This window comes from Anolis carolinensis, chromosome 3 (assembly GCF_035594765.1).
Source record: "Anolis carolinensis isolate JA03-04 chromosome 3, rAnoCar3.1.pri, whole genome shotgun sequence".
Lineage (NCBI taxonomy): Eukaryota > Metazoa > Chordata > Lepidosauria > Squamata > Dactyloidae > Anolis > Anolis carolinensis.
In genome coordinates this window covers 253,887,867-253,913,033 of record NC_085843.1, presented here as the reverse complement: position 1 = coordinate 253,913,033, position 25,167 = coordinate 253,887,867, and the positions used below count along the sequence as shown (strand labels likewise).

General features: G+C 39.2%; 3 protein-coding genes and 1 long non-coding RNA gene across 6 annotated transcripts in view; 2 read left to right on the top strand and 2 right to left on the bottom strand.

Annotated features, from left to right (window-relative positions):
- trpc1 (transient receptor potential cation channel subfamily C member 1) overlaps window positions 1-15,740 on the bottom strand; it is a 32,249-nt gene extending 16,509 nt beyond the window's left edge. Inside the window, exons 1-5 of one of the 2 annotated variants that reach the window (XM_008106204.3) lie at window positions 15,411-15,740; window positions 4,175-4,329; window positions 3,952-4,053; window positions 2,191-2,399; window positions 142-273 (exon numbers count right to left, since the gene is read on the bottom strand). In XM_008106204.3, the coding sequence (XP_008104411.1) occupies window positions 142-273; window positions 2,191-2,399; window positions 3,952-4,053; window positions 4,175-4,329; window positions 15,411-15,729 (917 nt within the window). In that variant the 5' untranslated portion in view covers window positions 15,730-15,740. The remainder of the gene's footprint in view (window positions 1-141; window positions 274-2,190; window positions 2,400-3,951; window positions 4,054-4,174; window positions 4,330-15,410) is intronic. The other variant, XM_003218247.4, reaches the window with a different exon arrangement.
- Window positions 11,065-14,011, top strand: LOC134297855 (ADP-ribosylation factor GTPase-activating protein 2-like). The gene has a single exon (XM_062976638.1). It carries the CDS (start codon window positions 11,255-11,257, stop codon window positions 12,923-12,925), a length of 1,671 nt encoding a protein of 556 aa, XP_062832708.1. The 5' UTR covers window positions 11,065-11,254; the 3' UTR covers window positions 12,926-14,011.
- An 87-nt stretch (window positions 15,741-15,827) lies between the features above and the next one.
- LOC134297856 (uncharacterized) overlaps window positions 15,828-25,167 on the top strand; it is a 43,569-nt gene continuing 34,229 nt past the window's right edge. Inside the window, exons 1-2 of the long non-coding RNA XR_010004733.1 lie at window positions 15,828-19,090; window positions 23,318-23,349. This is a non-coding gene — a long non-coding RNA (uncharacterized LOC134297856). The remainder of the gene's footprint in view (window positions 19,091-23,317; window positions 23,350-25,167) is intronic.
- pls1 (plastin 1) overlaps window positions 19,262-25,167 on the bottom strand; it is a 70,562-nt gene continuing 64,656 nt past the window's right edge. For both annotated transcript variants that reach the window (XM_008106205.2, XM_003218249.3), the window contains exons 15-16: window positions 22,906-23,030; window positions 19,262-21,108 (exon numbers count right to left, since the gene is read on the bottom strand). In XM_008106205.2, coding sequence (XP_008104412.1) covers window positions 20,973-21,108; window positions 22,906-23,030 — 261 coding nt within the window. In that variant the 3' untranslated portion in view covers window positions 19,262-20,972. The remainder of the gene's footprint in view (window positions 21,109-22,905; window positions 23,031-25,167) is intronic.

Below are 25,167 nucleotides of genomic sequence, written 5' to 3'. Positions count from 1 at the left end.
AACAATCTTGAGTATTTGCAATTAATGCTTGTTTCTTAACAATAATTTTGATTTTGTTGTCCTACTGACTCATAATATGTATTAAATTTATTAAATGTAGAAAAAGAAAAGTGTATTTCAAGGTCAAGTTTTAATCTATACCTGAATTCAACTTCTACGAGACTGAGTTCTCTTAAATCAGCACTAAGTTCAAAAGCTCTCAGAATTGGATCCTCTTCTGTCAGCATTATCAAAGCAGGACTGGCCAAACATCGATAAATATCAAGACGGAATCTATAATGAAAATGTTGAAGAACTCATCTTTAGAAAATCAGTTTTGATTACGATCAGAGTTTTAAAGCTCATGGTTCGCTTGTAATTCACTTAACTTCCACACAGACAAAAGACATATAACACTAGAAGCATAAGGATAAACATCTTTTTAGATGTTTAAACAGAGGTTGGATTATTATTATTATTATTTAATCATTTCTATCCTGCTTTTCTCCCGTGGGTGGGATTCATACAAATACATCAGACAGCAATATATGGTCAATTAAAACATCATATCCCGATATAAAAACCCAATTAACATATCAAATAAAACAATTTTAAAACTTACAACAAGCACCATTTAAAGATACCCATAGCCTCCGGCCACTGAAGTTATTTGTCATAACCATGTCTTAGAGTGCTTTCGTTTTTTAATCCTGCATGGCAGAGAGTTGGTTTGGATGATCCTTACAGGCCTTTCCTACTCTATGATCCTATCTACACGTCCTAGCAAATAACTGAAATTACGTTTTCCTCCAGCCTGAAGAAAAAATATTGATGGAATTGCCCTACGAGTTATCATGCCTAGTAAGTAATGCTTAAGATGGAATGCAACACAATTTACAAATCAAACTGTAAGCTATAAATTACTTCAACTAATAATTTCAAAAGAATACACACTTAGCAAAAAGCTGTAGTGAACACAAGGAACATGGTCATTATATTGAAAGCCAGACCCCCAAACTGCAAATATAACAACTAGATATATATCCCATGCAGTAAGTTGGTTGCTATGCTAGTTGCTATTTGTAATCCTACTGTTATTAATAACGGTGTCCCGTACAACTGGTTTCCTGCTGAGACTGTAATAAGTCATTTACCAAAAAGTAGGATTAATTGCCATTAATATGGCTTACTTCTGATTAGAATGTCAGCCTTTAGGATAGAAGATTCTCCTTAGTCTTATTTCTATCCTGCCCTACCAAATTTCCAATCTCCCCCTCCCCCTTTTTTGTGCTGCATTCTAATATCACATGATAACAACATGCAATAGGAACAGAACAGAGACCTCTTTGCTCCTTCATGTTGCCCAATATCCTAAAGCACCAAATATGTTCTACTTTAGCCACGGACTGTTTTTCATATCAAGACAACTGGCTGTCTACTCACTCCCATTCTAAGCACTGCCTTATAGCAGTGGTTTTCAACCTGTGAGCCCCAGATGTTTTGACCTTCACCTCCCAGAAATCCTAACAGCTGGTAAACTGGCTAGGATTTTGAGGGGTTGTAGGACCCACGGGTTGAGAACCACTTATAGGCAAAAAATGACGAAGTGGTACACAACAGCAAAAGCTCCTACTGAGTTCAACATACTTAAATATTTACTGAGATAAATTACTTAGAAAAATCACATTCCCATTCTCGATTCAGCAAATAATAATAATAATATAATAACTTTATTTGTATATCCCACCCCATCTCCCCGAAGGAACTCAGGGTGGCTCACATGAGGACCAAGCCCAAACACAGCATAAAATACAATATCAAAATGCATTTAAAACATGTAAACATATAAAATCAGGCATATAAAATACAATAAAAACATACTCAATCAACCAATAACCAAGGTGCAGTTAGCATATTCAAGATTGGAGTGAGGCAATAGAATTTATATATGTGAAATATCTTGCAACCTCTAGAGCTGGGCCAGAATAAAGTGCAATGGTTGGGTATAGGACAGCGTCAATTGTGCCGATGCACTGAATACCACTCACTCACTATTTTAATAAGTTCATCAAAACATATAAAGCAGAAATGTTTGTACAAGTCTACCTATACACATATAGCAATATATTCTGTCTATTTAAGTGTCATTTGAATTTCTATCTTACATTGAAGTAGGGGTGAAATTTCATGCATGAATAAAGAGCTAATTACAGTAACCTGGAGTGCCGTAAGCTATCTTTTTTGTTCTTGGCTGTACACAGTGTGCATTCACAGCCCACAGCATGTGGCTTTGGTAATGACACATCCTGTTTTAACAGCATAGTAAGGATTTCATAGTTATTACGGTGAGCAGCTAAAATAACAGGTGCCACATCCATGGTTGTTGAGTATTCTGGATTTTGAATACGTTCCATTAATTTCTGCAAAAAGAAAATAAATGAAACTTTATGAATTGTCCATTCAGAATTGAAATCTTAAAACAGCAGTTCAAATTATAAACATTCTACTTCTGGAGGTCTCGTATTTTTAAATTCAAAAGCATCTGAACTGAATGTACTTTTTGGAGAGAAAAAAAGAACTCAGTGAGTGAATTTTGTCTTACAATACTATTTAAAGGAGGCATCCCACTTAGAACAACATCGTGAAAAGGCCAAGGTCAGTATCTGTCTAGATACATTTAATGAGCAATTCAGTAGTTGCTCTCAATCAGTTAATTAGTGTAGGTAGAGGTTCAATAAACACATCCTTTTCCACATCTTATAACAGAAGGGGGTATAATCTATTGGTCTGAAGGTCCACATGTGATATCAGGTGATGCGTTGCGGCTACATGGGCATGCATAGGTGCAAAGAAGCCCACACATGAAAATCTTCCCTTCCATCCAGGATTTCAGGACATAGGGATGTGGAGATTTAAATGTCATCTAAATTCTTCTAAAATCATAGAACAAGATCAAATAATGATTTAAATTAGTGCTCCTCGAAGTTGCGGCCAATGGACTGGTGCTAGTTCCCAAGCCATCAGTTGCTGGCACCTGGAGAACTTCCAGAAAAAGAAGAAACAACTATAGGAAACAGGAACAAATATGGTACTGGACCCTAGTGGGTGGGGAATGCTGGGTCTTCATAGCAGAAAGTTTAAGAAGCACTGCTTTAGGTCACATCCAACTTGTTTCCTCCCAATGTTGGTAGAAGTGGAGAAATAGCTATTTTAGCAATGTAATAATTTGGAGGAGGCAATGATAAAAGCTCTCCCTCTATCCCAATCCAGAATTAATACTATTACTATACAAGTTTACTATTTATTTAGCATATTTATACCCCCAACGTTTATTTAAAATGTCTCCCAAGGTAGCTTGCAAATTGTTAAATTAACAATTCTTTGACACCAGACTTGCAATTTAAAAAGATATGAAACAGAAAGAAAAGGAAAAGGCAGTGGGGGGGAGAGTTAAATCCAGCCAAAGCTAACTACATTTGTACACAAACTACACAAAGCTCTCTTCTGAAGCAATAGTAATTGAAATGATGCAAAAATATAAACAGTCTCTCAATATACATGTAGTTTTTTCAATAGAAAATATGATTACTCTCTGAAATTTAATGAAAATAGGAACAAGCTCTATTCTCTCTATAATATATGCATCCAGATCATGGTTGGCTTAATCTAGGCCAGTCTAAGTACCCAGGTATATGGGATATCAATATTTTAAAACCTTTATCATTTTCAGCAAGAGTGGACTATTACAGCTTCCATCACCTAGCCAGAATTGTCAAAGATGTAGTTTGACCTCAGGAAGGCCTTTCTTTCCCATCCTTGCTTCAAGAATACAGGCCAAAAGAAAACTTTCTACAATCAAGAAAGTCGTCAACTTGCACTCAAACATTTCAGTGTCTAACCCATGATCCCATACATACTTAACATTGAAATTTGGATACAGCATCTGTTCATGTAGATAAAATCAATACTAACAACAATTGTTGGTCTACTGGTTCGTTTCGGTCGATGATTAAGTAGTATATCCACAGCTCCCACAACTTCTGAGTCAATTGCCACCAAGAGCGCATCTGTGGACTAAAAATATGAAAGGAATAACAATGAACTACATACAATTAAACACCCATTTTTAAATTTAAAAAGAAGGAATTATTATTTTCTCCTAAGACTTTAAAAAATAAATGAATTTTCACAGTACCTGGCAACCATAGTCCAGAAGAAGCTGTAGTATATCTAGATTCTCATTTTCAATAGTTATTGTAACAGCATTTCTTCCTAGGACATCTACACAATTTATGTTCATATCACCAGCGCAATTCTCTTCCAAAAGTTTCTTCACCATGTAATAATCACCTAAACCAGTAATGCATAAAGACCTGTTGTACTATTTTGGGATATCTTCATTTGTAAATAGTTTTAACATATGAGATATTTATCAAATAAATTACTTTTTATTTTAATAACCCCACAATCAAACTTTTAATTCACCATCCCTTATATTCTTAGTGCTATACTCAGGGCCACAGCTACTTCAGCTGTTTGTTTCAGAGAAGGAAAATTATTTTTTCAGAAGATATTTATGAAAACTGCATGTATCATCTGAGGTGAACAAACATGTTTCAATATCCTAAACACATTACCTAGTAGTTTGTCAAAATATTCAGTTCTAATATTCCAACAGACACTTAAGGGATACTCAATCTGTATTGCTATTTGCTCATCAGTCATTTTCCATATACTATATTATAGTTTCAGTTTTGTAATTGGTGACTTGTGATTTTACAAATGAGTGTGTTGTGGTTTTAACTGTTTTATGTAGATTTATACAAAAATAATAATGATGGGGTCAAGAGCTAGTGTGTTGTAGTGGTTTGAGCACTGGACTATGGCTGCACACATACACCCAAGAATTAGTGCACTTTGGACACCACTTTAATTGCCATGGCTTCATGCTATGAAATCATGGGAATCATAGTTTTACAAGGTCTTTGGCTTTCTCTGCCAAAGAGTACTAATGACTCACTGAACGACATCTCCCATGATTCCATAGCTTGGAGCCATGGCAGTTAGAGTAGTGTCAATCTACATTAATTTGACAGTATTGATACATTCTCTGGAGAACAGATTTCTCATTTCAGCAGGGAAACAACCTTGGGGATGTTTCGACAATGTAGAATTAATGCAACTTGACACAACTTTAAGTGCCATGACAGAGAAGGTTAAAGACCTTGTAAAGGAATGACAATTAAAGTGGTGTCAAACTGAATAAATCTTACTGTGTCAAACACAAAGTTGGAATTCCTTCTCCACCACTGAAACCTTAGACAAGTCACACTCCCTCGATGCGCATCTACTCGCAGGAACACCTCAGCAAGCGAGAGTCCAAAAGTGGCAGGATAAACCCTGGTACCTCAATCAGAGGCTGATTGAGAAACTCCCTCCTGGGCACACAGAAGACTAAGCGACTTGAAAGGTGCTGAACAGACTGCGCTCTGGTACCATGAGATGCAAAGCCAATCTTCAGAAATGGGGCTTCAAAGCAGAGTCCATGACATGCGAGTATGGAGAAGAGCAAACCGCAGACCATCTACTACAATGCGGTCTGAGCTCTGCTACATGCACAATGGAGGACCGCCTTACAGCGGCACCAGAGGTACTCGAAGTGGCCAGCTTCTGGTCAAAGGAAATTTAGTACAATGCCAAGTTTTTAACTTTGTGGTTTTTATACATTACTAGCTGTGCCCTGCCACGCGTTGCTGTGGCCAATTGGAATTGCAGTGAATAGCCTTGCTGCTTGAAAGCCTGGCCATTTTCTACATAGGGTATGCTTGCTGGGCCAGGTTGAATGAGATGGAGTAGCCTCGTGGTTTCCAAAGTCTGCCTTTGAAGCTGAAAGGCTGTTCAGTGTTAATCAAGATGGGCCACAAAGGGGTTGATAAATGTGTGGAATAACGTGCAGTGTGGTAGAAAGAACTGTTGTCTGGTTGAGGCAGATGTTGCCATGGATCTCCTTGATTAGCATTGAATAGGCATGCAGCTTCAAGGTCTGCCTGGTTAGTAGTTGGAAGAATCCTTTACTGGGACGTGTTAGCTGGGTGTGATTATTTAAGTTGTTTAGCATTGAATGGTCTTGTAGCTTCCAAGCCTGGCTGCTTCCTGCGTGAGGGAATCCTTTGTTGGGAGGTGTTAGCTGGGCCTGGTTGTTTCCTGTGTGGAATTCCCTTGTGTTCTGAGTGTTGTTGTTTATTTAGTGTCCTGATTTTAGAGATTATATTGTTGTGTATTGTTATTAGAGCACAGTAATTATTATACATTATATTGCTAATGTTATATGATTTGCCTGGAACAGAATTATATGAGGCCCCTTCTACACAATGGTTTAAAATTCACACTGAAGTGGTGTTTTTTTTTTTGGTTTTTTTTTTTTTGCTGTGGCCTAGTCGGCAGCCTGGCTTTGAAGCTGCAAGGCTGTTTAGTGTCAATCAAGGTGGGTCACAAAGGGGTACATTCCGGTTTTTGGGGGTTTTTTGGCCCCATGGAGGTTAGGGATGTGCAGATTGTTTGTAAGAACGCAGAGACGTGGATGAGGGGTTGTGTTGTCAAGGTTGAGAGGCCTTTAGTTTTGTTGTTTTGCCCAGTGGAGCGATGCCATTCTCCTTTTATATATATAGATATGTGTATTCTCAATTCGCTTCTGCCACAATAAATAAATAAAATTGAACTTCATAGTCTCACACTGATATGGCAATAGGGGTTGTGCAAGAGCAGACATGGGCAAACTTAAGCTCTCCCTCCAGGTGTTTTGAAATCCAAAACACCTGGAGGACGGAAGTTTGCCCATGGCTGTGCAAGAGTGATTAGAATGTGAAAGGATGGGTGTTTTATTTTGTAATTCTATATATATGTAGTGGTTGGGGGTGGCCTTTAATTTCGCTGTACCTACCATGTACAACGACGATAAAGTTATTCCATTCTCGGAGACACACAAGAGACTCCTTCACATATGTGAAAGGAGGTCGCATTGAGGAGGGGGCAAGCTTGGAGACTAGATCTGGGAGTGAAAGATTGAAAGGGAAGGAAAAAAGATTCTACCCGAACATTAGGAAGCCCTTTACAGTTCAGGTCCAGCCTATTTGTGTGACCGGGTCTCCCCCTATGAACCAACTCGGGCCTTAAGGTCTTCTTGGGGGGGGGGGGAGGCTTTTCATGGTTCCTCACAAGCACAGCTGGTGGGAAGGAGAGCAAAGGTCTTCACGGTGGTGGCCCCCTCATTTTGGAATGCTCTGCCTAAAGAAATCAGGCAGGCGTCCTCCCTAACTAACTTTAGAAAAGAACTAAAAACCTGGATGTGGAAGCTGGCTTTTGAAAACAGTTGAATACTTTTTATTATGATGGTGATCTATCAATCTTGTCAATACCATTTGGTTTTACCTGGTTTTGCCTTCAAAGTGAAGTATGTTTTTAAACCCAGTAAAAAATTTTAACTTGTGTATTTATTTATTGTGATATCATTTTTAAAAAAAGTTGTTTATGATTATTGGTTATATATGATGTCTTGTCTTTTTAGTTTCTGCTTATGTATGTATTGTGATTTGATTCAAGTCCTTATTGGGGGGGGGGGGGGGGGTGGTATAACTAAAGTTTATTATTGGGTTATTGTGAATTTTCCGGGCTGAATAGCCATGTTCCAGAAGCATTATCTCCTGACATTTCACCCACATCTATGGCAGGCATCCTCAGGGGTTGTGAAGTTTGTTGGAAAACTAGGCTCACAACAAACCTCACAACCTCTGAGGATGCCTGCCATAGATGTGGGTGAAATGTCAGGACAGAATATGTCAGGAACATGGCCATTCAGCCCAGAAAACTCACCGTAACCCAGTGATTCCGGCCATGAAAGACTTCAACACCACAATGTTTATTATTATCATTATCATCATTATTATTATTTGATACACAAGAGCACCAGTACACAGGAAGCAAGATCACTATACTGACTGTTGTATTGGATCACACGTCGGACACTTCCCAAATGTCTAGGACTATGTTGTGAAACATCAGGAGAGAATACTTCAGGAACATGGCCATTCAGCCTGGAAAACTCACAGCAACACAGTAATTCCAGCCATGAATGCCTTTGACAACACAAAGATGATGATGATGGCTTTTACAAGTGCAGCATTTTTCCGAATGAAGCAGAGAGTGTTTGATGATCGGGACATCCGTAGAGATACCAAGGTGCTTAGCCATTGTCCTCCCAACCCTGCATATAGCCTGCGAAACATGGACGGTCTACAGACGTCACACTCAACTCCTAGAGCGTTTCCATCAGCGTTGCCTCAGAAAAATCTCTTGGGAAGACAGGCGGACAAATGTCAGCGTGCTTGAGGAAGCAAAGACCACCAGCATTGAAGCGATGCTCCTACGCCATCAACTCCACTAGACTGGCCACTTTGTCAGAATGCCCGATCACCGTCTCCCAAAGCACTTACTCTACTCCGAACTCAAGAACGGGAAATGTAATGTTGGTGGGCAGGAAAAGAGATTTAAAGATGAGCTTAAAGCCAACCTTAAAAACTGTGGCATAAACGGGCCGGCAGAATGTTGGATAAGCGAATGTGTTGGATAATAACTCATTTCTCCGAAACCGGAGTCAATGCGTGGAGTATATGGATCAAGTCTCTGACAGATCTTCCCTCCTATGTGGGGTACCCCAAGGTGCAATTCTCTCCCCTCTTCTCTTCAACATCTACGTTAGACCCCTTGCTAGTTTGGCTCGGAGTTTCGGCCTAGATTGCTATCAATATGCGGATGACACCCAACTCCTTCTGCGCTTGGAGCCTGGAGCAACGTGAATACCAGACAATTTCACCTTATGTCTGGAGGCTCTGTCGAACTGGCTACGTGCTAGTAGACTGAAGGTGAACCCAGCGAAGACTGAGATTCTTTGGCATGGCCGCTCGACTGGTCTGACCCATTTGCTACCCACCTTCAATGGTGCTGCCCTATCTCCTTCGCCTACCGTTAAGAGCCTGGGTGTCGTTTTGGATTCGCAGCTGACAATGGAAGCTCAGGTCGCTGCTGCTAGCAAACAGGCCTTTTTCCATCTACGACAAGCGAGGCAACTGGCACCCTATCTATCTGATGAAGCTCTGGCAACAGTCATCCATGCCATGGTCACGTCTAGGCTGAACTATTGCAACGCCCTGTATGTTGGCCTTCCGATGTCCATGACCCGAAAACTCCGTGTAGAGAAGTTATGTGTAAAACAGAGATTATTGATATGATTTTATTTATTTGTTTGTTAAAGAAAAAAGAGTTATATACTAGCAAGGAAAAGCCTAACATGGAAACTAGCTGGAAGCAGCATTTGGTAGGTTGCCATGGTAACACAGCCTCCCTTGGGAGAAAAGGGGCGTGGCTAAGATGACAGTTGGAGCATATTCCCTTTTAAAAGTTCAGTTGCTGTGAGGGTTTTAAAAGGAGTGGCTGTTAGGGGTTTGAGAAGAAGAGTTGCGGTTAGGTTTTGGAAAGATTAGGAGCTGTGGAAATCAGCTAAGGACGGCAGCTTATGGTCACTCAGGGGAAAGGCTGGGAATATAAGCTGACCAGGGGAGTTTAGTATACTGTTTTGAAGAGAAGTTATTTAAGAAATATCCATTCAAGAAAGACTACATTGTAACTTAAGATCCGGAACGTTTACTGATTGAAACCATACGCTTATGTACCAAAAATAAACTTGAATTTTGTTATTGTTCATAAAGATAAGTCTCCTTGCCTCTCTGTAAGCCTGTTACCTCACGTTGGTGGCAGTTACCGTACCTATCTATATAAGTCACCGTACTTTCCTATATAAGTTACCATCTTTATTCATTTAAACCCATCAGTTCTGTTATCCTTCCTTATCCACTAAATCCTCCCTGTCATACATTCACACATCCTCCACCCCTCCCTCTCATATGCGCGCACAGTTCTCCTCAGTTGGAGGCAGTGGTGGGATTCAGAAAAAGATTCCTTCCCTGCCTCACCTCTCTTCAATTGGTGCCAAGCGGTGGGATACGTTTTAACATCTCAAACTAAGTGCCTTAAGACCACATAGGAAGAAATCGTGAGGTAAAAGTTAAGAAAAATGGCTACTAGACTACAAAAGAAATTAGCAGGAGAGGCTAGTGAATACCAAGGAGATAGTTCGGACTCTGAGCAAACCCCTGAGACAAGGGAAACCCTTAAATATAAAATTGAATTGAGAAAATTAGAATTGGAGGATAAACAAAGAGAAAGAGAAAGGGAGGATAAGCAAAGAGAGAGAGAATGGGAGGAAAAACGATGGGAAATAGAACAAGAGAAGGAATTGAAAAGAATGCAACTGCAGAAGGATAAAGAAATAGAACTGAAACGAATGGAATTACAAAAAGCCAGTCAGACTGAGGAAAAGGAGAGAGAGTTGAGAATGAGGGAATTGGAATTGGGAAAAGAGAAATTGGCACTGTCTCAACCACACATTATTAACCAAGAAGGGAATGGTAGGACTGAAGCGTCTGATCTACTTCTGAAGAGATTCCCAAAGTTTAATAAAGATGATGATGTGGAAAAGTTTTTGATTTCTTTTGAGAGGTGCTGCAGAGATTTTGAAATTGATGAGGGAAAATGGATGCTTTATTTAAGACCCCAAATTTGTGGGAAATTGTTAGAAATATATGGTGATGTACCTGAAGAGTCACACAGAGATTATAATTTCTTTAAAAAGCAGGTACAACAGAAATTGCAACTCACACCTGAGTTTTATCGTTTAAAATTCAGATCTCTGAGGAAAGAAAAGCACCAAAGCTTCGCACAAGTAGCTTCAAAACAGGCTCAATTATTTGATAGTTGGCTCAGAACCTCAGAAGTGGAAACTTTTCAACAGCTGAGGGAATTAATTAAGTTGGAACAACTGTTTCAATTAGTGCCCTCAGATTATCGGTGGTTAGTTCAAGACAGAAAGCCATCAACTGCCAATGAAGCGGCTTCAATGACAGACCAATTAATCACTCTGAGGGAAGGATTTAGGAACGATGAGGGACTAAGTGAGAGAAGGCAGTATAAACCGCCATTTTACAATTATCAAACACACACACAATACAAAAAGACGCCTGCCATAGAAAACACCGCCTACAGGAGGCCTGAGGTAATTAATCAGACCAAACCTGAGGTAAAAGCAAGGTGCTATCAGTGTGGGAAGTCTGATCATCTAAAATACCAATGTCCTCTTTTAAGAAGAGATAAAACATCCTTCTTTATGAATAAAGAGCCCAAAGAAAATACTCTTAATGGTGATATTAAGTTGCTAAGCAGTACTGAGACTGTCCCTAAGGAGAAACAATGTTTATTTATTTTATCCGATGATTTTTCTGAAGATTATTTTGAGCCTATCACTATTGTGAACCAACAAAAACAAGGTTGGAGGGATACAGGATCCCAGGTGTGTGTTATCCACCCAAAATCGGTACCTCAGAAATATCAAAAGCCCACCTCTGAGATAAATCTAAAGGGTTTGGGACCAGCTGTACCAGCTGAGGTAGTATCTCTCCCAATTGAATACAATGGATGGAAAGGGATCTGGGACTTTGCAATTAGCTCAGATATCCCTCATGAATGTTTAATCGGCAATGACCTAGCTAGACAAGTTAAGAACTGGAAAAAGTTGTGTGAGGAGAAGGAAGATTACAACAGAAGCCCTATTCAGGAAGCAGTGTGCTTACCTATTCAACCGGAATCTGAACAGGGTCCAGAATCCAGTTCCACCATTACCGAAATTGTTAGTAAAACAGGGGGAGTTCAAGAAATTAAACAAGCTCAGGAGGAAGATGAATCCCTGAAGCCTTTGTTTAAGCAAGCTGAAAGTTTACCAGAATCAGCAGGAGAACTACCCAATAAATTTGTCACAAAAGATGGTGTGTTTTACAGAGAAAGCAAAAGTGTGGAATCAGAAGAAAGGTCAGAAATACATAGTCAGAGTTTCACTGAAATTGAAAGGCAAGCGCAGGTGGCTGAGAAACTGAAGGAGCAACAGGCTGCGGAGTACAAGAAGCAAGCAGATGAAGCCTTAGTGGCCTCCATGAGACGGACGTATCAAGAGCTACACGTTGATCAGAAAAAGGAGGAGAAAAAACTTCAAAACCTGGAAGGGAAGAAGTGGGAACAGGCAGAGCGGCTGGGCATGGGCTTGGTGTCCAGGAGCTCTATTTCTCACTCTGTCCTCTCTGAGATGCAAGTGATAGAACAAGAAACGCCAGTGACTACAAAGTCCACACGGTCCCAGCTAGATCTCTTTGAAGACATCGGAAGCTTCACATCTGGACCACCAAAGTACAAAGATAATCCTTTTTCATTAGGCGATGCCTTCAGCTCACAGTGGGAGACAGACAACTCCTCTTGGGAAATGGACAAAGGGGAAGAGGAGGCAGACATTGCCATCTCCAGCATCCGGCCTATTGGTGACAGACCCATTAACAGAAGAGAGACAGAGAGCAAGATATCAGTAGTGGAGTCCAATGAAGCTCAGCAGAAGTTTGCAGGGGCCAAAGTCATCTCATCTGATATGTTCTTTGGACGGGAAGCTGATACAGTTCCAGTGGCTGAATATTTGACCGATCTTCAGTCAACAATGAGAGTGACAAGAGACATCGCACAAGAACATCTAGCTGTAGCCCAGCAGAGACAGAAGAGCTACTATGACAGGTCAGCCAAACCAAGAAGCAAGCGGAGGTTATTTTCCGATGGAGAGAGTGGTAAAGACCCTGACGTGATGGGGATTGGTAGTTTTAACCATCAACAGTTTACTTTCAAGATTCTACAAAAATGTTTGGACAATGTTTCGCAGGACTTCTTAAATGACTCTTGGAAGTTTCGCAAAAAAACATTTTGGGACAGAGAGAGTTCATTGTGTTGCTGGGAAGGACGAGTGTAATTATCCCCAACAACATGTTAACCTCTGGAATGCTCCGCAGAGTGAAACATCGATGAACTGTGCCAGGTGGCATGAAGAAGATCCCTATGAAATGTACTGAGTATCGGAAGATGTTTAGTCCAGTGTATAAATAAAGACTTGGGGAATAACCCTGAATGAAAATTAAACTGTTACAAATATGATTTATGGAAAATGTATTTTTAAAATGTCTTTTGATTTGAGGTTGTGAATCTTAACAATGGGAAAGATGACCAATACGTTTATGGTTTGTATGTTGAATGGAGACAATGTCAAAGGAACTAACAATAAATTATTAAGATGGAGTTTAACCTTACAGGATTTTGTTTATGACATTATACACATTACAGGTAAAAAGAACGTGGTAGCGGATGCACTATCTAGGGTAACTTGAATGATGAAGGTTTGTATTTTATGATTTATGTATTGTATCTAACTTTGTGTTTTATTTCAGGAATACTGTTGTGTATGTATATATGTATTTATTAATTATTTTTGCCCATTCTAGGCATAGAAAAGGCAAAAATAATCTTTCTAAGGGGGGAGGTGTAGAGAAGTTATGTGTAAAACAGAGATTATTGATATGATTTTATTTATTTGTTTGTTAAAGAAAAAAGAGTTATATACTAGCAAGGAAAAGCCTAACATGGAAACTAGCTGGAAGCAGCATTTGGTAGGTTGCCATGGTAACACAGCCTCCCTTGGGAGAAAAGGGGCGTGGCTAAGATGACAGTTGGAGCATATTCCCTTTTAAAAGTTCAGTTGCTGTGAGGGTTTTAAAAGGAGTGGCTGTTAGGGGTTTGAGAAGAAGAGTTGCGGTTAGGTTTTGGAAAGATTAGGAGCTGTGGAAATCAGCTAAGGACGGCAGCTTATGGTCACTCAGGGGAAAGGCTGGGAATATAAGCTGACCAGGGGAGTTTAGTATACTGTTTTGAAGAGAAGTTATTTAAGAAATATCCATTCAAGAAAGACTACATTGTAACTTAAGATCCGGAACGTTTACTGATTGAAACCATACGCTTATGTACCAAAAATAAACTTGAATTTTGTTATTGTTCATAAAGATAAGTCTCCTTGCCTCTCTGTAAGCCTGTTACCTCACGTTGGTGGCAGTTACCGTACCTATCTATATAAGTCACCGTACTTTCCTATATAAGTTACCATCTTTATTCATTTAAACCCATCAGTTCTGTTATCCTTCCTTATCCACTAAATCCTCCCTGTCATACATTCACACATCCTCCACCCCTCCCTCTCATATGCGCGCACAGTTCTCCTCAGTTGGAGGCAGTGGTGGGATTCAGAAAAAGATTCCTTCCCTGCCTCACCTCTCTTCACTCCGTATTGTTCAGAATGCGGCAGCCAGGCTACTCACAAGAACACCCATGAAATGCCATATAACACCAGTGCTGCAGCATCTGCATTGGCTTCCAACTGATTACCGTGGTCTATATAAGATGCTAGTTCTGACCTTTAAAATTCTTTACGGCCAGGGCCCAACATACCTTAGGGACCGTCTCTCCTTCTCCCATCATCGGAGGTCACAACAACCATCTCAACGCAACTTACTTTACATACCGGGTCCTAGAGAAGTGCACTTGGAAAGGACCAGACGCAGAGCTTTTTCTATTTCTGTCCCTGCCTTATGGAATGCCTTGCCACCCTATATGAGAGCCATGCGTGAGTTAGGGCCTTTTACCCTAGCACTTAAAACCTGGCTCTTTACTAGAGCTTTTAATCTATGTTAATTTTATCAATATTTGTATGTATGTATTTTTATCCTTTACAATTTTATCTTGTAAATCGCCTAGAGCATCTTGGATGGAGGGCGATTAATAAGTAATTCAATGATGATGATGATGATGATAAGGAGGGATTAAGGAAAAGCCTATTAAACATCAAATTAGGTTATGATCTTACAAATTAAGCACCAAAACATCATGTTATACAAAAAAATTGACAGAAAAAGTAGTTCAATACACAGTAATGCTATGAAGTAATTACTGTATTTACAAATTTAGCACCAAAATATCACGATGTATTGAAAACATTGACTACAAAAATGCGTTGGATAATCCAGAACGTTGGATAAGCGAGTGTTGGATAAGTGAGACTACTGTATTATTATTAGAACTTCCTGACTGTATGAGCTGTTCAACAGTGGAACTCACTGCCTCGTAGTGTGGTGGAGGCTCCTTCTTTGGGGGCTTTGGGGCAGAGGCTGGATCATGGCTATCTGTCGGGGGTGCTTTGATTGTGCTGTGGGGTTGGCCTGGATGGTGGCCCTCCGGGATTCAATACATCTTGCCAAGAAAACCCCACCAGAGCTCCATCTCCAGGAAATGTAACGCCACGCAGAAGCCAAGCCATGGTGATGGGAATAACGAGGGGGATGTGGACAGAGGGCAGGTGCGCCGTGGCCTTGGACGGGGCCTGCCAGGCGCGGCGAGGCCTCGGGCCTACCTACCTTTGTCGCAGGCCAGGAGGAAGAGCTTCTCGTCCAGGGTGGTCTCCTCCTTCACCTGCCGGACGTCCTTCAGCGCCAGCAGCTTGTTCGGGGAGGCCGAGGCCGACGGGTCCGCGCTCTGGTACAGGGCCGCCATGGTGCCGGGCAGAGGCCCATCGGGGGAGAAGAAGACCTCGCCAAGGGGCCTCCTCCGCCTCGCCTCTCCCTCAGCAACAGCCACGAAGGGCGTCGCCGAAATGCGACGGAAAACGCCAACGACGTTGGAGCTGTCAAAGCAAGAGCGGAGGCTCAGGCCGCCGCCGCTGCTGCCACTACGCATGCGCGGAAGGACCCCTTCAGCCCTTTCTGCATCTTACGCAAGAGCGCCTCAGCTTCTGGTTTTGGAGGGAGATTTCCTTCACCTGGTCCTCACTTTGTCTCATTGGCAGCCGTGGTGTTTCCATTTCTAATACTGTTAGGGTGGCTAGATTAGACAGATTCAGGCATGGGCCAACTTCGGCCCTCCAGGTGTTTTGGGCTTCAACTTCCACATACCTTCCAATGGATGACATACAGCCTTCTTGCGATTGCACTGGTGTGGCTTTGTTGCTTGTTTTTATAGTTTATACTAGCTGTACCCGGCCACACGTTGCTGTGGCGAAGTATGGTGGTATGGGAAATAAAGTATTGAGGAATTGGTGGTAGTTAAGGTAAAGGGTCCCCTGGGCTGAGTGGGTTGCTTAGGAGACCAAGTGAGCGGAGCTTAGCCTTCTAACTGGCAGCAATTGGATAAAAACAATTATTCCTCTCCCTCTAATTAGGACTTTATTTTTCTTTTCTTTTTGTTGTATCAACCTAGAGGCATGGATGAGGGGTTGTGCTGTCAATTTTCGAGGTTGTGAGGTGTTTACTTTTGTTGTTTTGTCCGCTGCCGTGATGCCATCACTCTTTTATATATATAGATTTGTACTGTGTTTGTAATTTTAATTGTTTTTATGTCTCCCTTTCTTTCTTCTCCTCCCATAATCCGTTACTGCCATTTATGCAGACTAAGTTCAATGTGCCAAACTAGTTTACACTCAGTTAACTCAGCAGGAGAGAGAAGTGAGGAAGGGTGCAATTTTACACTTCCCAGTAGACTTGGGCAAAAGCAAACTGCTGCAGCCTTTCTCCGCTTGTGTGATCTTTCTCAAGAACTGCTTTTGCCGTCTTGATTATGTGAGGGAATATGAAATAAAGACTCCATATTGCAATGAGTTCACTGGAAAGGGTTGCTATGGCGACAGCTGCTTGGCTGAGCTAGCCAGCATTCTGATTGGTTGCTGCCTCTGGCTTGGCAGAAGCAGACCAACGGTTTTTCTAACTGACATTACAATTTCATATCTTGCTCTTCTGGAGAGTGGAGAAAAGAAGCTGACAGGAATTTTTGATCAGGAATGTAATGGCTGTGGTGCTTTCCAAAGTTTGACTATTTAAAGAAGAGATGAGGCATATTTAAAAGGACTGTTGCATATTGTTGCCCTATATATGTGTTTGAACTCTTGAACCTGAATAAAGGGCATAGGAACACCACTCTCAATCTAATCCACCCTCTCATTTTTGGCAGTTGTAAGTGCTGCAAACACTTGTCTGTAACTCATTGATCAGTAAGCCCCACCATAATGTTATTGTTTTATTCAAGCCTACATGACAGCCTTCTTACACAGCAGAGTTTATTTTGATTTAAAGATGGTGATAAAGCTTCCGTTTACATTTATATTTTACATAACCCCGCAACATATAACATTCTGATGTTGCTTGGCCAAATGTGTCCCAGTTTTCATCTGAAATGTTAAAAGTATGGGCAGCAGCAGCAATATATGGATATAGACAAGCACTTGTGGGAATGGCAGCAACTCCTATGCCAGTTAGAGTTGACATGTTACTCAATTACCTGGGTTTTATCTGGATTCTAGGACTCTAGGATTCATCTTTCTCCCATATCAATTGACACAATCAGCTAGCCTGGAAACAGTCTTTTTACTCTCACATACCTTACCTGCTTATTGCTTTTTCTCTTACAAGGTTGTTTCTATTTTAATCTCTCTCTGCACCATGGTGTTTCCATTTCTCATTCCACCGGTTCTTTCATGACTGATAGTAGAGTCTCACTTATCCAACATTCACTTATCCAACGTTCTGGATTATCCAATGCAGTCTGCCTTTTAGTAGTCAATGTTTTTGTAGTCAATATTTTCAATACAATGTGATATTTTGGTGCTAAATTCGTAAATACAGTAATTACTACATAGCATTACTGCGTATTGAACTACTTTTTCTGTCAAATTTGTTGTATAACATGGATTTCGAACTCTGGCTCCTTCTCTTCTCCATCTTGGCTTAATTTCAGCTCTGCATTTGAACATTTACTTGCTACTTTAAGCTGCTGTGTTTGAAAGAATAAAATAAATATCTGCATGGAATTTCATATGTAGACTCAGCAAAATAATTACTGGTGTGTTTTTCTTTACCAGATTGGATTACTTACTTTTTAAACATTTGTATTCTTTTTCTCGTATTTTGAAACGGCTTGTGCAGAGATGGAGCATATTAGTATTAGTCTTAAGTTATGCATAGGATAATTTGTTTCCAACATGATATCATTCTTACCAGATGCACAGGTATATCGCCTGTTACAGAATATGAATGAGAAGGGTTCTCCATTATGAAAGTAAGGAGTGACTCCTCTGGACCATGTTATCAGGGCACTTGGTGGGTGCCTGAATTCTTGTTTTTGTTTTTGCACATACATAGTACAACATGAAATAAGGTTTGTATGCACAGCTAGGATGCAAAGAGATAACTTGGTCTGTTGCAACTTAAAAAATGAAGGAAGAATCTTTTACGTGTTTTTAGCTTTGTATAATATTTTTATTAAGTATTTAATTGATGTAACTGTGTTGTTTGATTTTATTGAATTCTGTTTTGGGCATTGAATTTTGCCATCTCCCGTAAGCCGCCTTGAGTCCCTTCGGGTGAGAAAGGCGGGGTAAAAATGTTGTAAATAAATAAATAAGAATCTAGCAGCCCTATTAAAACTGATTAATCTCATGGATTTCAACTTGCTTGCTCGAATATACTGATGAAATTAATACGAAACATCAAGTATATTGACATTTACATACTGCTTATTGATGATGCATTAGAATGGTTTTAGCTGGGGCTGTACATGACAAGTAACAGTACTTCTTTGTCTTGGATCTGAACAGATATAAGAGGCATGTGTAACAGTCAGTGGGATTCCAATATAGCACGGTGCTTAGAAATACTCTGTACAGTAGTGCGAGCTGACAGTTTCTAAACTACCGTATTTGCAAATGACATTTGATACACAGGTCTTTTGGCAAGCTAAGTGCATATGTCAGTATTATACATATGATTACAGAGGAGTAGATTTAGCATCTATCTATATATATTTATATTTTACACACCATATTTGTTTGATACAGTGCAGGAAATCCATATTGTCCATCTCATTATCTGAAACACGTGCAAGCTGTTACATAAATTCTTCCTCCTGTGACTTTATGACTGTCAATCCCCCAGTCTCAGGTTTTATATCTGAAATTTCAGAGAATGGGAAGCTATCGTCTGGATATCCCTGAATTGAATGGAAGAAAAAGTGGAGGCAGGACAAGTGCAGAAAGTCCATAATGAACTTGGTACTTTTAAGATTAATTATGATGAATTAAAATTGAGTGCCTAAATTCACTTTCAGAATATGAGCCTTTTTAATAATCTACTGTAAATAAATGAATTAAAGTATATTTCCTATAAAATTCAACAACAGAAAATTCACATCAATTAAAAACATATAAAAGGAGGCCTCAGACTGGAGTCAACATTTCTCTTTATTGCTTTATTATATGACATGTTCTGAAATGCAAATATTTACCCTCATTGCAAGGCTTATTACATATACATTTTCTTTCAATTATTGCCATTGTTATATTTGTGCTTATTTAGTTTTTATCTAGACCATAAGCCATAATAATATGTTGTGTTTTTCCTTAGTGAATAGTTCTTTGATATTACCAGTATCTACAGCAAAATCTCAATAGGGGATGCTCATATTTCACTTTCTGTAAATAAGTAGCGTTTCTGACTAGAATACCAGGTGCAACCACTATTAATTGGCCACCTTTGAACAGATTAATTGACTAAGGACACAATCCCCGAGTCAAGACTGAATGGTTGAGAGGTTATGGTAGAAGCACCACTATTGCTAGAACTGAATTTGCTCTGATAAAATCATTGCAGTTCTCTAACTTGTCCCGGCATAAAGAAGATACAGAATTGCCCTGTAAACTTAATAAAAACTGCATACTTTCATAATCAAGCGATATCTGAGACATAGAATAATTTACAAATTGATAAAATGTTACACTTGGGCTAGAATAACTGTATTGCATCCCATTCTTTGACCTGCAAAAGGGACTGCAGATGGGCCCAAAGGATTACATAATACATATACCATCTTCTCCAGAGCAAATTCCCTTCATTCTTCCATCTTCCTCTACTAGTCTCATCCATTATTAAGGCTTACTGTCATCACTAGGCCTTTGTGAAGCCAGCTTCCAACTCCAGTTTCTAAGCCCTGATTAACTACAACCTTTGATTAGAATCAAATCATGATTAACAAGGGTTCTGACCTAGCTGTTAACCATGGGAAGGCAAACAGTGGATGGGTGTGGGGAAACTATGCCAGAGAAGAAGGAGATTTCAAATAGGGGAAGCCACAACTTGCATCTCATATCCAAAGGACAAAGTGTGTTACAGCTTTCCTTTTTTTAAAAAAAAATCTTTTTAATTTTCAAATACAGCAGCACACCATAAACAAAACAACCTCATAAGTAATTTCCTTGCCTTGTAATGCCAGAAAATGAAATTTGCCCTGAACAATAAAATAGTGCATTCTTGATATTTAATCAACTAAAACCTTCATTGGGTAACTCACTAGCTAAATCAATTAAGAGTAAAAGTTCTTACAGAGGAAGCAGTCACATTCATGTAGTGGAACTTAATGGAAAATATGCTTAAGATTTACGGGGTTCAATTTGCAGTCAAATATTAACAGAAATTTAGATAGTCCCTTACACAATAAGGCAATGTGACCTTTTGGTCAACATAATAGTGCTCGAATGGAACAGTATCAGACTTTGAAGATGTTTATTGTATACATGTTAATAACCCAGAAAAATAAAATTTTGATTTCACAGCAGTTCCTAAAATAATGCAGATCATGTTTGCATTAAGAAAACAGTATATATCATACTTATTTTAAAGGGCTATTTAACATAGTAACTTTAGCTATGCTCATTGTGGTGTTTAGTAATATTAGCTCGCAAGTTACTAGTATAATATAAAATGTTTCAGATAAAACCTTAAATATAAACAATTATTTTTAAATAATCTCTCTATACATCTTCACATTTGTATATGTATAAATTATCTCTTTTTCACAGCTAATAAATGTAGTTAGTCTGTAAACAATGAGGCATTCATTGTGTTTATCATGGCAGATAATATGGGAAAAAATCTTCTTTATTTTATTTTGTTCAGTCCTCTTCCCATCAAACATGCAAATACTGTCATAACCATTTTTGGCTTTACTTCTACCAAGTCATCTGGTAGGGCATATATACAAGCACCAATTTTCCGAGCAACTGAAATAGCATATCTTGAAGAAAGAAAGGAAAAGACACATATTATTAATAAGGCATCATTTGAAGATTAAAATTATGTAGTACTTATTTTCTATATAATTTTTGAAGTAGCATACAATATGAAGTACTCCAATCAGATGTCACTAAGATTGTATAAAATAATGTTTAAATACAGTAAAAGACTATACTTTCAATGAACAAGGCAAGGGCTAGTCTTAACACACTTCCAGAAGGGCACTCAAGGCACCATGTTGATGTCCCATTGGAAAGAATTCCAAAAGTTCTAGAAGTCTTGGATTTTGTAGAAGCAACCTAGATTCCACATAAAATTGTGTTTTCAGCAGTATGCTATCAGATTGTAATTATTGGGGAATTCATATGCATGATCTGGTCAATAGCAAATGCATAGTTTTATTTATAAATTGCCTGAAATATTATATACACTAACATAACCTAAGTAATAATGCAGTCCCCATAGTCAAATGAAATGTAAAAAAAATGGAACAGGAAAATAAGCAAATTCAAATAATTTTCATAATGTTTTATCGATGTTACAGAGATAGAAGTGGAAAAGGATTCTGCAGCTATCATATCCTGGCTTGCTCTTTTTGGTAGCTTGGGAGATGAATTCTTTATGCTAAAGTTTATAGACTATCTTCCAGAGCAGCCGTATGAAGAACATAATAATCTGATTTTAAAGCACCAATGTATGAATATGTGTGGCCAAATCTCCCCCTCCCCCATTTTGTATATCAGCCAAATCTGATAAAAAATACTCCAGGAAGAAAACAGTACTGAAGATATACTGAATATGTACTGAAGATGCTGAAACCCAATAGCCCAGAGGACTTCTCTTATTGATTTACTGCAGATAATATACACTGAAATTATAGTAAAGAAAATATAGCCTATTTGAAAACTCAATTAGTCAATATTTCTTTTTGTCAATGTTTTAATAAACTGTAAAGCTATATTCATATATAGTTTTCAATATACTGGATTAAGTGCTGCATCATTATTATGATGGGGAATGGTATACTACTAGCACAATGTACATGCCACACATGTAAATCCAATTAGCAATAAAGAGCCTGAAATCAGCAGAATTCCCACATTTGCAATTGTAAAATATACTACATGAGTTTGCTTAAAACATCAGATATGATCTAGCATAGGAAAATCGGACAAAACATAGCAACAATGGTCAGGATGCACTAAAAAGGATTGGGTGTATCTTCTGACATAGACGGAAATATCTCTGTCGACTAAAGCCAGTTATGGCCACCTGGCATGTGTTTGAGAGATGAGAGAGCATTTCATTAGTTATATAAATGGAAATGAAGATATAAACAAACAGAAGAGCAAGCATATATCTATCAGCTGACAAAAAAGACAAATAATCCAGTAACACCTTTGAAGACACTTGTAGCATAAACTTTGAGGGATATGGAAACAATTTAGGCCATTAGACATTGCATCAGACAAGGTGAACTGTCTTCGTGAAAAAATATCCTAGAAGATTCATTTTACTAGTTAATTCTCAAAGATTTCTTTGTCATGTTTATGCTTTAAAAAGTAATATGTCCATCTTTTTCAATACAGCTGAAAACAAATCCATTAATCTGAGAATGGTCTATCCTATAAAAATGTAGGCCATAGGAAATGCTAGCCTTCGGATTTCTACTACACTGTCTTGTTCGTGATGTAATCGTTATTGCTCTAATACCTGTACAACAAGTCAACTGCACCTTGCATTTGATCAGTAAAACATTATGTTTGATAAAGGAAGAAAATGTGCCAAAGTGACATACTTAGCATTATTCAGCTTGTCTGTTTCAGTAAAATTGTCCCTCTTGACCATTTCTGGACGAACTGCTTTTGGTGCAATGGCATCTATTAAATCTAGTACAGGTAAACTAGTGCTTATGGATCTGTCCTGAAAAGAGAAGTGTTCAAATGTCTCATTAGTTATTTATTACTGTTGTTACGAATAACAAAATGTTTTCCCTTAACACACAAATCAGTGTTTTTAATCTACTTTTGATTTTTCTCATTGGCATATAAATCACAGTGACAGAATGAGTCTATTGCTGAAAAGTGAATTAACATAACACTGTATGTGCTGCAATGAGAATTGTGAAAGCCCCTACCACGGAATGTTCTTTTTTTTTTTTTTTTTTGAAAACTGATGATTTCTATCTTCCTTCTTTTTATTTCATTCAGATGTTGTCAAAGATGAATATTTCCATCACAAGGTATGTGATAAAAATAAATGTCTTGCATCTGCATTTCCATATGTTTTTATTTTGGTCCTGTTGACTTTCATATGTAATTAGGATTTTCTTCTGCTTGTTTATAAATGGAATAATCTGTTTATTTCTGGAAACCCAATACTACTTTGAACTTGTCCTGAGCTTTAGATTTTGTTTCTAGGATACTGAAATGTACTTCCTCCTTGTCTTAAAATAGCAGGTGCCATTACTGTAGTCACCTTCCAACAGCTACAGCAAATGGGAAGTTCTCAATCGTAATATTAAGCAACCAGTAGGAGGTGCCATAGAATAATGTAACCAAATTTGTTCCTTGAGAATATTATTTCTGTTCAGTTTATTAAAGTTATGAGTTTCATATTTGTTCAAATGCTAAGTGCTACCAGGTACATTGTGCACCTAAACCCAAGTTAATGTGTCTGGGATTTCAATTTTCCCATTATTTTTGACACAATTTATTGTTAAATCTCAAACAAGCATGACTCGTTTTCTGTTTAGAGAAAGTTCAAGGTTGTTTACTATGTTTAATTTTTCCTATCATGTGACGATCTTATGTTTTTTTCTCCCTTCTATTTAAACAAAGCAATAAAAATGAAAGCTCAAGGGTCCTTGCCAAATGTAACCTTAAATACATACACAATCACACATCTATATGACAATATTATTTTAACATGTTTCTTTAGAAATGATAGAAACTTATGATGCCTAACTATCATGTTTTATTTGCAGTCCACAAAAGCTTATCCCAGAATTGTTAGTGTTTGTTAATGCCACAAGATTCTGTTTTTGCTGCAACAGACTAACATGAATTTTTTCAAAACCCACCATATTTTAAAATACAATAGAGCCCCGGTTATCCAAGATAAAGGGGTGGGCACTCTGCACTTGCCCTATAAGCCTTATATATCACCTGTCACATCAGCACTTTTAATCTTGTACCCATTACTCTGGCCCGGCCCAGTTCTATTGTGTTTTAGCGTATTGTTTATTGCTTGTTCTTTATACTGTTTTAATTGTTTTTAATTTGCCCTTTGTTTTGTATTGTTATATTGTGTGTTGAGGCCTTGGCCTTTGTAAGCCGCATCGAGTCCTTCGGGAGATGCTAGCGGGGTACAAATAAAGTTTAATAATAATAATAATAATAATAAAATAATAACTGAATGGCTCGGATAGGGCGAGGTCTCACTGAGGGACGTCCCTCCGCGAGACCGCACCCCTTGGGAAGTGCCTCGCCATCGCTCCTGGCTAGGCCGCACTTCCTGAGGTCGCCCAGTGCACCACTCTGGCTGCCTATCAGTCCAAGGCAGGGAGGCTGCCATGGTTCCCGGGACATGCCCAGGTTGCAGACACCTCCATGCCTCTCTCTCTCTCTCTCTCTCTCACACACACACACACACACACACAGAACCATCGGGTGGACGGTTCTGGGGAAGGCAAGAGGAAGGCCTGGGGCCTACTCTGCCTCAGAGGCGGCCAAACTGGGGGGTCGAGCTCAGTCACAGCTTCTCTCTCCCCCCTTCCTTCTTTCCTCCTGTCGAGGCGCCGCACCTTTTGTCCTTGGGGTGTCCATCCTGCCTCTTTCTTTCTTTCATCCCTGCGCAAGGCCTCCCCCCTTGGGAAGCGCCTCGCCGTCGCTGCTAGACAGCTATCGCGGGGCGCTTCCTCCTCCCTCTCCCTCTCCTCTCGAACTCAAGAGGAGAGGGAGAGGGAGAAGCACTCTCGGTGGTGCCTCATATAATACAGAGCCTCGGTTAACCAGAGCTCAGTTAACCGGGGCTCTACTGTAGTAGTATCTTTTTGAGG